The 15,650-nt window shown below is 47.4% G+C and overlaps 1 protein-coding gene across 1 annotated transcript; it reads right to left on the bottom strand.

Annotated features, from left to right (window-relative positions):
- Positions 1 to 449: 449 nt before the first annotated feature.
- On the bottom strand, positions 450 to 14,464 carry LOC115076081 (E3 ubiquitin-protein ligase TRAF7-like). The gene is made up of 12 exons (XM_029577198.1): positions 14,140 to 14,464; positions 13,410 to 13,483; positions 12,564 to 12,612; positions 11,893 to 12,020; positions 11,255 to 11,337; positions 9,660 to 9,699; positions 6,346 to 6,462; positions 5,050 to 5,172; positions 4,004 to 4,123; positions 3,490 to 3,621; positions 3,154 to 3,273; positions 450 to 1,014 (listed from the first exon to the last, which is right to left on the bottom strand). The coding sequence occupies exons 1-12, from the start codon at positions 14,462 to 14,464 to the stop codon at positions 1,000 to 1,002; spliced, it is 1,326 nt and encodes a 441-aa protein (XP_029433058.1). The 3' UTR covers positions 450 to 999.
- Positions 14,465 to 15,650: the final 1,186 nt, after the last annotated feature.

Below are 15,650 nucleotides of genomic sequence, written 5' to 3' on the forward strand. Positions count from 1 at the left end.
CTGCTGGAGACAGAGAAATACTGAGGGACTGCAGGTCTGCACCTCTACCATCTGCTGGAGACAGAGAAATACTGAGGGACTGCAGGTCTGCACCTCTATCATCTGCTGGAGTCAGAGAAATACTGAGGGACTGCAGGTCTGCACCTCTACCATCTGCTGGAGTCAGAGAAATACTGAGGGACTGCAGGTCTGCACCTCTATCATCTGCTGGAGTCAGAGAAATACTGAGGGACTGCAGGTCTGCACCTCTACCATCTGCTGGAGACAGAGAAATACTGAGGGACTGCAGGTCTGCACCTCTACATAAGAACATAAGAAAATGCCATACTGGGTCAGACCAAGGGTCCCATCAAGCCCAGCATACTGTTTCCAACAGTGGCCAATCCAGGCCACAAGAACCTGGCAAGTACCCAAACACTAAGTCTATTCCATGTAACCATTGCTAATGGCAGTGGCTATTCTCTAAGTGAACTTAATAGCAGGTAATGGACTTCTCCTCCAATCTGCTGGAGTCAGAGAAATACTGAGGGACTGCAGGTCTGCACCTCTATCATCTGCAGGAGACAGAGAAATATCGAAGGACTGAAGGCGGCACATTGGGTCAGTAAAGTTTTTCTTTTTCATCTCCTTTTGCTGACAGGGAGGCAAAACCCAGGAGTCGGGACTGATCTGGGCTATGAACAGGAACAAACATTTTTTAAAAATCTTTCAGTTCGCAGAACAAACTCATACTGCGGAAGTCAATATAAAATGTCAAAATTTGGCGCTCCCAGTACTTCGGGGAAGCATAGTTGTGTTTGAGGCCTGCAATACTTTGATCAGATGTACAGGTTGTGCCCGCCACACCAGGCCAGACCCTGCTTTAAAGTAAGGCTGGTCTTCCAGGCTCCTCCTGGACAGCATTGCTCCAACAAGACGTGGCAGGCGCACCACTGCAGCAGCCCTTCTGTGTCTGCATAATCCATCCAGCCATGAGACAGACAGAGAAAGCAGCGTTCATTAGCAAGTCCACACCTAGGAGGAAAATCAGAGAAAGGACTCAAGCGAGGAAGTCAAACCAAACAATGTTACCTTTATTTAATAAAAAGGCTTGGGGAGGGCGCTACCCATCACTTAATGTTGCACAGAAAACAAGCATCGAGGCATGACAGAGCACCAGATTCAGCAGCTGCTCATTAGTATTTTCAGACACCATCAAATTGTAATCTGCAGGCTGCAGGGCACTTTCGAGCCAGCAGAATTCTGGTTTCTCTTGCTCCAAGCCAATGAATACGACTCAGCTCAGCATTTGGCTCACTACTTTGGTGCCAAATGTTAAAAATTGGCTTCACAACTTTGGCTCAATCTACCCCATGAAAATGCCAATAAAGGTTTGTACGTCTGGTACCTCCTGAGGGGTCTGGAGCATTCAAGATGCAGCTTACTCTAGAACCTCTTCCCAAGCTCAGCAGATGTTCTTCCCTCATAGATCTCTACGTATTGCTTCTCCCGTGGGCTCCCGTGTATGAATGTGGATTGTCCCTCAGTTTACAGGTTATTCATTTTAACCCATCAGACTGTAGGAGGCCGATGCACTACAGTGCGCTCAGCCCAGTGCACAGCTTGATGCTAGAATAACTGCCGATGCAATAATGGGATTAGCGTGTAGCTAACGTGCTCGTCACATGTAAATGCCATGTGGATGAGGATATTACCCCCCCCTCCCCCCAATGCAAGAGACTGCCTAGCAAGTCTCCTACTAGCACAAGAAATCGAGTCCTGTACCTGAAGTCCAGGTCACAAATGAGCCCAAATCCCCACTCCAGGCCAGGAACACCTGCCCGAGAGCCTCCCTAACAGGGCTGTTCCCGATTGGTCCTTTACACTGAAACTTCTCAGTGAATGGACCAATCAGTAGGAAGGGAAGTCCTTCACTCTCTGCCATAGGTAAGTGAATGGATGAAGAGGTAGAGAGAACGGGTGGAAGGAGGAGAACCAAACAGGATAAAAAAGTTCTGCAGGAAACAAAATGCAGTGTTGAACCTTTATGGATAGAAATTCCAGGTGAAAAAGGGGAATAAAATAGTAGTGAAAGGTGTATTACCATCCACCTCACCAGAATAAACAGAATGAAATGTTAAAAGAAATTAGAGAAGCGAAGAAAATCAGCAGCACAGTAATAATGGGAGATTGGGTGAACGTCACATCAGCACATGCTGGAGAGGTAAAGTTCCCAGATGAAATAAATGATGCTTCATGGAGCAGCTGGACAAGCACCAACAAGAGGGGAAACTATTTTTGACCCAGTCCTTCGTGGAACACAGGAACTGGTGCGAGAGGTAACGGTGGTGGAGCCACTTCGCAATAGTGATCACAACATGATCAAAATTTGATTTAATAACTGGAGGGAGGACACTAAAGAAATCTACTGTGACAGCATTTAACTTTCAAAAGGTGACTGATAAAATGAGGAAAATGGTTAGGGAAAAACTGAAAGGAGCAGCTGCAAAGGTTAAGAGTTTAGCTCAGGCATGGACGGTGTTTGGCAATTCCATCTTGGAAGCCCAGAGCAGATGTATTCCACGCATTAGAAAAGGTGGAAGGAAGGCTAAACGACTACCGGCATGGCTGAAAGGTGAGGTGAGAGAGGCTACAATATCTACAAGAACATCTTCCAAGAGATGGAAAAGGGATCAAATGGAAAAAACAGGAAACAGCATAAGCAGCACTGGCAAGTCAGATGCAAAACATTGATAAGGAAGGCATAATTTGAAAATAAATTTGCTGTGGAAGCAAAAACTCAAAATCCTTTTTCAGGTACATTTGAGGTAAAAAGCCTGTGAAAGGATTTGTCCCTAGAACATCCTTTTTACCAGTTCATTTAAAATATTACGTTGGGGGCCCAGGAGAGGTGGCGCATTAGGAATAGGGGCCCAATATAACAAGCGCCGGTTTTACTGCAGGGATATTGCATTCTTGGTTAATGGGCTAGAGGAACAAAATGAGTCTATAAACAAGATAGACCCGGACACAGCACCCACCGTGAATAAGCCAAGGTCACAAAACCCTCAGCACCCTGCAAGGATAAAGACATGGCCACTACACCATTTCTGGAATAAACCATTTAAAAATTGTTCTCTGCTGCCCGTTAAGACGTAAACAGAATGAAAATACCTTGACAGTGCTGTCCACGGCACCCGAGAAGAGTCTTCCCCTGGAGACAGCAAGAGCGGTTACACTGCCCTGGTGTCGCAGTAACGTCTGGGTGCAAATCATATTATCCATGCTCCAGACCTAGACAGGTGCAAAGACGGGACTGGCGTGACTGCCACACTCGAGACTCCCAGATAAAAAAAAAAAAGAGTGCTCCACAGAATCACAGCTTGCAGTAACTCCAGGACATTATGGACGGGCTCATGAACATGTTCTGAAGTCAATAATCCAAATTAGCAGGTCTTTGCTAAATAACAATCGGGCAATGAGCAGGAGCGAGCCCTGCTGCCTACTTACTCTGAGGGAGCGATCATACGAGGCACTGAAGACTTTGGTTTGATCTGGGGTGGAGATGACGGCCAGAGCATACACTGTTCCCACGTGACCTGTCAGAGTCCGCACCTGTTCCTTCGACTCAATATCCCAGACCTGGGAGAGAAACGCATGGCAGATTATTTCCACACAATCCCCACATTGTCCCGAGTACTCCAAGTCGTTTAAAGAATTTGCATATATAGTCTCCTGCCTCTGCAGACCCTCATGAAAGACTGAGGGGAAGTGGATTTGCTTTGCTGGCTACACCCTGTGCAGAGCTGAACTCTGTTCAATAATAGAGAGGTATCTAGGACCCAGCGGCAGCCCGGAGGATGTCACATCACTTTCCTACCTCCTCCTGCCTGCCAGATATAAAGGAGTGTTTAACCCTGGTGGTGGCACCTCCCGCAGACACGACTGTGGCCTCCCCCGCCGTACCTGTGTGTTAAGTGACACTGCCTCCGTGCAAGCCATATTTACATTACGAGTCTCTTACGTGGATAAGGTTCTCATAGGTGCCACAGACTATGTGATGGTTCGTCACGGCGATAGAGTACACACTTCCACCTGACGTCTGCAAGACGTGGACACACTCCAGGCTTCGAATGTCCCAAATCTGAAATACAGAAACAGAGAGAGATAGCACAACTCTGGATACATAGGAACGTATCGCTAGGGATGAGTCTCCAGACCTATCAGTGCACAGTAACCTCAGGGGAAGGGCAGAAGATAGTGACCGGGGTCCTGGGCAAATGTTTCTGGATGGGCTCCCTCTCTCTCTCTCTCTCTCTCTAGCTCCCTGACTCATCCCTCTCTCACTTTCCTGCAGCAGGACTCACTCGGCTGGGAGTGATGGTGGGGATGTCAGCAGGAGGCGGCAGTGACCCCGTAGCACCAGGACTGCAAGACTGAGAGTCAGCGGTGGCAGGAGACCAGTGGCATCTCATGCCTCTCCAATATTATTCTTCTGGGCTTTCACGGAGAACTGAACAGGTCATGAACATGAAGGTGGCTCAACCTTATCTCACCACTAGACTGCAAGCTAAGTGTCCCCCTCCTCCTGGTGGCCTGCATGAAGCTGCTTACTGACCCGTGCGCCAATACGTGGCAGCGCATGTGAGCTGCAGGATGGTGAAGGACACGGGACACGTGTGGGAAAGACAGCTGCAAAGGAAAGTGCAGATCGTGATGAGAGATGATCGATGTCTTCCTACAAGCTGTGAGGGGATTGTTCTCCTTCTGTTCTAACATTTGGACATGAAAGAAAGAATAAATGTGTTGCAGGTGTTCTAGGGAAAGGAGCCAGGCCAGAATGATGCATTTAGAAAAGATCAATACGTGGCAGAGGAAATCAGAAAAATAGATATTCCTTGTAAGATTGCGACACGCCAAAGTCTGCTCTCTCATTTCTCTCCTGCAGGCCCTCGGGAGCTCAGCCATGTTTAGGTTTGCTGGGTGGTGGGACTGCCATGGGACCCAATTCAGTCACAATTTTACAAGTGTAACCAAAAAAGAGCATTTCCATGGTCCTGTGTGCAGCACCTTAATGGTCTGGTAAGAGCCGCTGTACAGATAGTTTTGGGATGCCACCAATGCTCGCACCCAGTGATTCAGACCGGTTAACTCCTTTTTCAGGTTCAGCTCTGTCCCCACAATATCCCACACCTACAAAGGAAACACAGACAGAGGGGAATATTAATGCCACACAATGTCCCACACCTGCAAAGGAAACATAGACAGCAACACTAGCACCCTAAAATATCCCACAGCTGCACAGGAAACACACAGACTGCAACCCTGGCACCCTAAAACATCCCACAGCTGCACAGGAAACACACAGACTGCAACCCTGGCACCCTAAAACATCCCACAGCTGCACAGGAAACACACAGACTGCAACCCTAGCACCCTAAAACATCCCACAGCTGCACAGGAAACACACAGACTGCAACACTGGCACCCTAAAACAACCCACAGCTGCACAGGAAACACACAGACAGGAACACTAGCACCCTAAAACATCCCACAGCTGCACAGGAAACACACAGACTGCAACACTAGCACCCTAAAACATCCCACAGCTGCACAGGAAACACACAGACTGCAACACTAGCACCCTAAAACATCCCACAGCTGCACAGGAAACACACAGACTGCAACACTAGCACCCTAAAACATCCCACAGCTGCACAGGAAACACAGACAGAGGGGAATATTAATGCCACACAATATTCCACAGCTGCACAGGAAACACACAGACTGCAACACTAGCACCCTAAAATATCCCACAGCTGCACAGGAAACACACAGACTGCAACCCTGGCACCCTAAAACATCCCACAGCTGCACAGGAAACACAGACAGAGGGGAATATTAATGCCACACAATATCTCACAGCTGCACTCGAAAACACAGACTGCAACACTAGCACCCTAAAACAGCCCACAGCTGCACAGGAAACACACAAACAGAGGGGAATATTAATATCACACAATATCTCACACCTGCAGAGAAAACACACAGACCGAGAAAAGAATGCTAGCACCCTAAATTATGTGGAGAAAAAAAAAAAGACATTTACTCAATCCCTATATGTTCTCTCACTCTTTTCTAGTACCTGTAATTTAGTTCTTCATTGCCACTCTAACTACTACGGAATGGAACTCTATACCTGGAGTTCCACACGCCATCAATGAATGTGTAAGAAAGTGATAAAGTAGTCTGTACCTGGCTAAGGGGTCCATTCTTAGACAAGAAACCCAAAGACCTGAAATTTACAAGACTTAGCAACTTCAGACCCTGTATAGGCTTAGAAGTGGGTTTAGACATTGTAGCTACCTTGATGGCTTTGAGTGAGCCGCTGAAGAGCATATTATGAGATGACACCAAAGTGCAAACGGGATTGTCATGCGCCCGGATGGTATTAACCTTCAGCAGGGTTTGTATGTCCCAGACCTTCACAGGAAAAACACCGTTAGAGATGGAGTACTTCCAGTTACATATTTCTGGTTAGCATAATCAGGGATCTGAGCTTTGGTCTGGAGATTTGTAGAGTATTATCCTCATGATCAGGTTACTGAACTCGCTCTTTGGAGTACAGCAGCTGTCTTTGTTATGATATGAGACTCTGCACTCTACAGATTGTGAGAAAATGACAAACATGAGATGTGAAATTACTTCTTACCTAATAATTTCCTTTCCACAAAACAGGGCAAGCCAGGCCACACCAGTGAGTTTTGCACTCCAACCAGCAGATGGAGACAGAGCGACAACTCACTGATGTCAGCCTCATATAGCTCTGCTCAGGCACCATTTCTTCAAAAGCAAACTGTGCAACCTAACCACTAAACATGAACAAGAAATCTCACATCCTACAAACACTATTCAATTTAACCTTGTGGATACTTTCTCTTTTTTTTTTTAAACAACGGAAACACTGAATGCAGCTCCATTAACAATAGTCCTCTAGGACAATCTTAGTATCCTAGAAGAAGACTGGAACTCATTTACCCGATCTGTGGAAGTCCAGCTGCATGAGAGATCCTTGAATCTCATTCCTTCCTTGACAGGGATCTAGCAAAACAGAGGAAGGTTGGCAGCCCAGGGTGGGATGGTGGACTGGTTTGCCCTACACTTCAAGGAAAGGAAATTATCCGGTAATGAGTAATTCCACCTTCTTCTTCATTCAGGCAGGCCAGGCCACACCAGTGGGATGCACCAAAGCTACTGCCTAGAAGGGCGGGAGGCTGCCTGAGGCCCAAGCAGCACTGCTCTAGCAAAGGCAGAATCTTCTCGCGCTACCACATGTTGCCGGTAATACCTGGCAAACATCTGCAAGGAAGACCACGTTGCCGCTCTACAGATCTCTGCCGGAGAAAGCAAACAACTCTGGCTAGGAAACTGCCTGCGCCCAGGACGAATGCATCCGAACTTGCCTCGGGAGAGGCTTCCCAGAATCCACATCGACCGCCAACACCAGTTCCTTAATCCAACGAGCTACTGTGCCCCGAAAAGCTGCCTCCCCCTTCTTCAGCCCCAGGTGAAGAACAAAAAGCCGATCCGATTTCCAAAAATCACTCGTAACTTCCACCTGCGAAATGGCAGAAAGATTCATCCCCGGGGTAGGCAAAACCTTCTCTGAGGCCATTCGAGGGGATCGGTAGGAGAGGCGGCAGCGAAGGCTCCTCACCCTCCCTGGTAGGAGCAGCCGCCATAGCAGGGAGCCTCTGAGTCCCTGCAGGAGTCATCTTCCTGGGCCTCACACGTTGAGGGTCCTCCTGGGGCTAAGAAGCCTCATAGTGCATGCCGAGAAGATGTGAAACTTCTTCTCACACTGCTCCCCTGATAATCTCTCTGAGCAAACGCTTCCCACCATGGGCCTCAGCAGCTTCTGCCACCTGCCGCCTGTCTCTGCACTAAAACCGCACGGCCCAATCGCAGCTGCCCGTTTAACCGTCCAGCAACAATCCTGTCGGCACCCGCTCTTAGTGCTGCCCGACGTGTGGGCTTCTCCCCCCACAAAAACCCCCTCTCAGCCAAATGCTAAAAATCACTGAACCAGCAAGCAGCAGAAGGAATGGCAGTGAGCAGAGGGAAGAGATGAGGACTATGCAGCAGAGCTGAGCCCAAGGAGGAGAGACAGAGCACAGCCTTCACCTCACTCCTGAAATCTTTTCCAGACTCAACTGAGGGAGGGAGCAAATGCCATCACCACAGGAGGTCAAAAAGGCCTGTTCAATCCTGGCAGGCTGAAATGCACAAGAAAGGATGCGCGTCCGCCACCTGAGCAGGGCTATAGGAGGGCGCATCAGCGAGTCACTGGTCTCCGTTTTCATCTGGTGTGGACTGGCTTGCCCGCAGGAAGAGGAAAGCCATATTGGGCCAGTGGCCAATGCAGCTCACTTGGAAGAAATACCCAACAGATCCATTCACGGTTATCACTCCCAGTAGTAAGAGGTTGCATTCTTCAAGCCTAGCTAATAGTTGTTAATGGGCCTGTCCTCTAGAAACTTTAAAATCCAGCTCTACTACAGGCTTTAACCAAATCTGACAAATTCTACAGCTTAATTGTGCAATGACTAAAAAAAAAACCCGAAACAAAAACACCTACTGGTTAGTTTCATGGAATGATTTACTAGTCCTAATGTTGTCTGAAAGGGTAAATAAACATTCCTTATTTACTTGTTCCATACCAATCAATTTTATAGACTTCTATCATATTATTCTACTCTTGGTTGTCTCTCCTCCTGAAGACCCCTAGCTTCTCAAGTCTTCCGTCATAAAGGAGCCATTTCATATTTTGCTGCGATAAGGATCCAACTGAATGCAACCTCACGCACCAAAATCTGTCAGCACTCCACAATGCGCCTTGCCATTACCCGGCAGTGCATCTGTCCAACGTGCCACAATGCACTCTCTCAATACCTTGCAATACAATCTGCCCGACGCCCTACAATGCACTGTCTCAATACCTTGCATTATAATCTGCCCGACGCCCTACAATGCACTGTCTCAATACCTTGCATTATAATCTGCCCGACGCCCTACAATGCACTGTCTCAATACCTTGCAATTGAATCTGCCCGACACCCTACAATGCACTGTCTCAATACCTTGCAATACAATCTGCCCGACGCCCTACAATGCACTGTCTCAATACCTTGCAATACAATCTGCCCGATGCCCTACAATGCACTCAATACCTTGCAATACAATCTACCTGATGCCCTACAATGCATGTTCCCATAATCTTTCCAGCATCCTACAATGGATTTGCCAATGCTATGTAGTAAATCTTTGAGGGCTGTACAACATATGTCTGACCTGTGCCCCTCAAATTATCCTTCCTGATGATGCCAATACCCTGTAAGGATTCTTCCTAAGGTCTGAGCATTGGTCTGCCCAGTGCCCTTCAATGTGCTCATTCTACATGCATCATCAGGAATTTTAAATAAAATAAAGCATTTGAGACCTGTTCATCGTTCGCATGCTATGACTACACCAGACTGTGTATGGCATATAGAAAACAATATAAAATTAAAAACATTTCTATATAATGGAAACATAACACTGTACCACATGCATAGACACGTTAGGTCAATGCACGTATTATATGTACTTTCAATAAGCTACTTATAGAAATCATTACTTACAATTATAGTGCAATCTGCAGAACCACTGTATAGCTTATTCCTATAAGAAGGGATAATGAGAAAACAGGTTTTTTTTAGCAATAATGTTTGGCAGTGCAATTCTCCCTCCTCCCAGTACTGCGGTGTCCCCTGCACAGGCTACCATATCTGAGAGACTAGGTGGGGGAGGGAGAGGAGACCCCCAGACCCTTTCAGAAAAGCTTCTCAGAATCCGTAAGAACGATGGGTGGAGCAGGTCAGAACAGCCCTGGCACCTCAGCCACTGCAAACCGGCTCCAGAGAAGAGGAAATGCAGATGAAAGTCAGACATGTGGTAACGCAATCCCCCCTGCTCAGGGGCAGATTCGCATCAGCAAAGCTGTACAGATGCTTCAATACTAGGGCTAGTGCTGCTGCCTATCCCTGGAACAAATTCAGCCTCTTCTGAGAGAGGCAATAAGCTGTGATACATGGACTCTGCCTGCTGGGCCCTTTCTTTCCAACTGGATGCAGGCAGGGATTAGTTTGGCCTCTGTGCCTCCGAGGAAGCAGGAGATCTTCAGCCAGAAATCCTAACAGGACCTAGACTGCTCCCCCTCCTCTGTACTTTCGTTATTCGGTGTCCCTCTCTGTGTTTTTAATCACAGCTATAATTTTCCACTTGTCTGCTCCTGCAGGGATGTGCTCAGCTCCTGTGGGGCATCGCTAGGCACACAAAATAAACTCTACACTTCCCTGTGGAGGGGCCTAAGGTGTTTGGCTGGAAGATGCTTTACGAGTTTCAGACCTGTGAATTTTTTTTTATTTTTACACTTTTCTGAACTCAGGATCTTGCCTTTACAATCATTTTGTTCAGTGGCATAATTTGCAAATTATTTTCCATTCTAAGTCAGAGGTAATTTTGCCCGGTCACAGATTACATAAGAGGAATTTTTTTTCCCAGTGGTTCTGACGAGGTTTATTATCAGCACCCGGACCTGCTCTTTTCCAGGCCTGTGCATGATGCAGTCACAGGAGAGTGTGCAAGGGACATATTGCATCTGCCACTTCAGCTCACAGACTGCTGTCCTAGCTAAATCACTTTTATGGAAGTTGCAGTAAACCGGGTGATTCCTAGACAATCAGCACATCCCATCACCCCGGGATAACGTTCGAGATGGAACCTGTATAGATTCTTGCACACACAGCAACTGAGGACGTCATAAAATTGTATGATCACTGGAACTAAGGAGACTGCTGGAAGAGCAAGGAATGCGTCAGAAAGAGGTGCTCATGACTCTGGCAGGTAAAGGCAGTGTTGAGGGTGTGGAGCAGTGAAATCTGCCTTTTCGTGCTTGCACAGACTGCTTAATTTGATGCTTTGTTGACTTCTGCAGTATTCTGTCCCTGCCAATGTGTCTGGGGGGGACTCAGCTGTATTATAATGTCTACATTAGACATCCTTTTGTCCTAAAGGATATTACAAATAAGCCTCCTTGGACTCTTGAAAGCATTCTTCCTGTCTTTCCAATGGATTTATTTCTCGTGCTTTGAATTAAGGGGTGGTATTGAACTTGATTGCTGCACCTTTCTATTCTCTGCAATACAAAGATTGTGGAAATCAATAATTCACGTACCCTTGAATACAGAGAGCTAGGACAATTCCATCATGGCCTTCTAAGGTTTTCTGGCACTTATATGTCGTGCAGGTATCCCACACCTATGGGATAAGAAAAGAGGTCAGCTTAGCACAGCTCTCACGGCTTCCAGGACGCAGAAGCCGGCAATAGGAAATCAGGAAGGCGAGCACCTGCTTTCCTCTCAAACACAAATAGGAAATGCAACTTTAATTATCACACTGGGAGGGGGGAATGGAAACAGAAAGGGTCTTCAAAAGTGGTACTGATTAAGCAAATTCCCGCGCTCACTAGGAAGGGGCAGCTGGCTTTCATGAAACATTATACAACAGGAGAGAAAGGTCTCCATCAGACTGAGAGGGTTTCTCTACACTTCCGACCCAACTAGGCCTTCTCCAATTTGATTTGATTTTGAAAAAAAAATAAAAATTGTTTTTCACTCTAGATGCCAAGGCCTTGAGATACTAGATAGGCCATGCCTGCCAGGAGAGAGCGACCAGAGGAGGGACGCAGAATTCAGGAGTACCTGCCATAGGCAGAGGGAAGGAAACAGGTTGCATGTCCTTGTGCTTACAGACGCGCTGGCCACAGCCGGGGACAAGCAGGATTTTAGTCACAGGAAGGGTGGTAGGTGCTACCTTTATGGTTTTGTCCGATGAGCCACTGAAGAGCAAGTCCCCTATGGAGTAAACACAGAGACACCACACTGGACCCTGGTGTCCCACGAAGGTGCCTTTGCATTTAAATATCTGTTGGGGATCATAGGCTGAAAGAGATGATCAGGCAGGTGAGGAAAGGATAAGGCAGAGGTCATTGCAGTTCTAATACAAGAAAAATGTTCCCAGGCCCCCTCAGGCTTCCGCAGTCACGGCAAAGTCTCCTTACTGGATTTCCAGGCTAATCGCAGCCTGCGCTGCCTCCCCTTCCCCTTCCATTACCACAATCTGCACTTTCATTGCTATTTGTTCTCATTAACCAGTCCCTTGCAGAGCTTTCCCTGCTTTGCTAAGCTCCGCCTCCGTTTCTGCAGCCCTGTCACGCCCAAGAACTTTACCTGTTTCACCCTTTTCTTTGCCATCTAATGCATCAAATTCAACATAAGGGAACAGTTAAAAAAAAACCCCAAAACGTTAAAGCTGTTCCCTGTCTGTCTACATGTTTTGTATTCTGCACTCTTCTGGCTTCCTGACTCTGATCCGACTCCAAGCAGAGGGGACGAAAGCGCCTTTCTCCCAGCCAATGGCCTCCCCAGGATAGCATGGGGTTATTGGAGGGGACAAACAGAAACGGCATTAAATGTGCTACTTACAGCCTAGGATGCCCATGTTCAGTCTGGCATTAACGTGGGAAAGTTCATCCTAGAAACAAGCGAAACATGCGCGGTTATAATTAGCATTGATCCTGCACTGCTCCAGAATGGAATCCTTAACCGGGAAAGAAGAAAGCCCGGTTTCAAACAGGCAAGCATTGGTCAGGGGTGGGAGATACCGGAGGGCAGATTAGAGACCGTGAGGCCCACCTAGGCTGCAATGCCATGGACTCCACCCAATCTCTGGATTCCTCTTCACTGCTACGCAATTAGGGATCCTCCGTTCTCTGAAGAAGCAGGAGGCTGCCACTCTTATTATATTAACTATGAACCAAGAAAACATCTCCCTGTACCTCAGCTCACGCCCTGGCTGCTTCTAAGGTCTGCGGAAAGGTGATTAGAAGAGGGGGCACTGCAAGGAAAAAGGCTGTTTCTCCTGGGTCCTACGACAGCTGATTAACAGGAATCCGAGCTACTTTAGAAGAAGTGGGCCAGGCTCTTCACTCTGAATACAGCAAGGCCTGCCTGTGCTCTCACAGTTAGGCTGCAAGTATGAACAGTACGGCACTCTCTTCACATTAGCAACATTTTCTGAAGCTGTCTCTTCTGTAACGCACTGTGGGGAGGGAATGGAGGGAAGAGTTTGTAAGGTTAAACCGTAGAGTTTCTATTTGCTCACTAGAAATCTATGATTGTGTTTGCTTGCCTAGGGTTTGACCCTGGAGCGTGAGGTTTGATAAAGGTGGCACCTGCTGTGGGAAGTGCAGAAGGAAGCAGCTGGTGTGGATGGGCAGAGCAGATAGGCCGTGTGGTTTCTGTGTGTGAGCCGAGCTGCTGGACACTCACATTGAGCATGGATGCATCTCGGCGGAATTCCATCATGTCCTCACTCAGCTTACTCTGGTTCTCATCCAAAACATCTAACAAAACAAAGCACGTGTCAGCTCAGACTGAAGTAAGCAGGCTCTTCCTTACTGGTGATCTATGCAGGCAGCTCCAGTTCACAAGCACTGGAGTCTGGGCCCTGAAATCCCACTCACTTACTACTTTATTTACCTAGTTAGAGTTTTGCACTTTTTCAAAGCAGATTCATTCAGGTGCTGTAGCTATTTCCCTATCCCCAGATAGGGCAAAGTGACTTGCCCAAGGTCACAGGGAGAGACAGCGGGACTCAAACCCTGCTCTCCTGGTTGGTAGTCGGCTGCTCCTGCGCTCCACTTTGTCATGTCTGCGCTTTTATTGGCCAACACAGAATCCTTACGGCAGGCTTACAATGGTAGAGCAAACTCCAGCTGTGCCCCAGCTTCCAGCTGCTGGGGCCAGAGCCTCAGTCACTCACTGACAGAGTCTCTGCTCTTGTCGAAGCTTTTACTGTGCATCAAGGAGTGTAACTTATGCAAATTACACTTCAAGTTGCACACGGGAAGCTGTAAAAGAGGTTGATGTAAAGTGGGAACAATGCATGCGCTGCATTTCAAGGATCAGCAATCCCAGTCAATCTGCAGATTAGATGCATTTCACAGCCTGGCATGAAAGAAAGGTTAAGGGTCAGCAGGGGCCCAGGACAGAGACTCACCAAACTTCAGGTCCAGGGTCTTCTCCAGCTGGTCAATTTTCTCAGAGAGTTTTCCTAGCATGGATCGGAGGAAGGCAATCTCCTGATCCTTCTGAGCCATTGCCACCTGCATCTCATGGAAGCGATCATCTGTCTGCTGGAGGAACTCCTTCAGCCCCTCAAACTTGCACATTTCCAAGTGGGTCTCATAGGTGTCCTGGTTTCCTATAAATGTGCAGCTGAAGGGAAAAGGAGTGGAAGGGAGGTTAAACCACAAACAAGCAAGATGAATAGCAAGAACATTCGCTGAGGGCAATGAAGCACAGACAATATTGCCAGTGTCCATGGGAGAGCATCATTTCTACAGCCCTCGCAGACACACGCAGCATTGTACAGATACACATAAGAGACAGTCCCTGCTCAAAGGACGTCTCGGAAGAGAACAAGCTATAAGTTTCTAAAATGCTGAATCTGCAGCGATATGCCAACTGCAAAAAAAGGAAGCCATTAACCATTTAAAGATGTGCAGAGTAACAGAGAGTGAGGAGCAAAGCTGGCCACGAGGCACATGCACACAAGGAGCTCCATATTCACACAGTTAGACAGATAAACCTATCCACTTATATTCAACAGTGCAGCCGCAGTGCAGAATATAAGCGGCTACCTTAAAGCTAGCCGGCTAACTTTAGGACAGCTCCTTGGCCCAATCAGAAGTAGCTGGCTTAGTCATCTGTCTAACTCTGAATACAGGAGCTAACTTAGCCGCCTAACTCAACTCCCAGTTATGCCCCAAGAAAGCACCTAACTTACAGGGTCATTTATCAACGTGCATTATGGCAACAACACTCACGATAGTTAATGCCACACAAAGCACAAATGCAAATTTTACAAATTTATTCAAAGGGGCGGGATTGGGGAAGGGTTCGGGCAGGATCAATGAAAATGAGGGACAGTACTGCACGCTGCGATAGTGTGCGTTGCATTATCACACGTTTAACCTCGGAAATAACTGCAACCTTTTTTTCCTGGTGTTAATGCTGTGTGATATGCCTGAAACAGAATTTCTGATAGTTATCACAATTGTGTTTTGGGCATGGGGAGAGAGAGAATGGGGGGGGGGGGGGGGGGCAGCAAGAGAGAGAGAGATGGCATGGGGGGGGGAGGAAAGAGAGAGCCTCTGGGTGGCACACATAGTAGTCAACTATTTATATCGCTATAGGAGGGCCAGCTAGTAACTTGAGGTGAGAATTTGGAGGTGGTCTAGGGTTCTGGGGCCAGTTTTACATGCAGAGTGAGACATACGAACAGCACGGTAGACCTCTGAAGTTTTTCAGAAGACATTTGACAAAGTTCCTCATGAGAGGCTTCTAGGAAAAGTAAAAAGTCATGGGATAGGGGGCGATGTCCTTTCGTGGATTGCAAACTGGCTAAAAGACAGGAAACAGAGAGTAGGATTAAATGGACAATTTTCTCAGTGGAAGGGAGTGGGCAGTGGAGTGCCTCAGGGATCTTATTGGGACCCTTACTTTTCA

Source organism: Rhinatrema bivittatum, chromosome 14, assembly GCF_901001135.1.
Source record: "Rhinatrema bivittatum chromosome 14, aRhiBiv1.1, whole genome shotgun sequence".
Classification (NCBI taxonomy): domain Eukaryota; kingdom Metazoa; phylum Chordata; class Amphibia; order Gymnophiona; family Rhinatrematidae; genus Rhinatrema; species Rhinatrema bivittatum.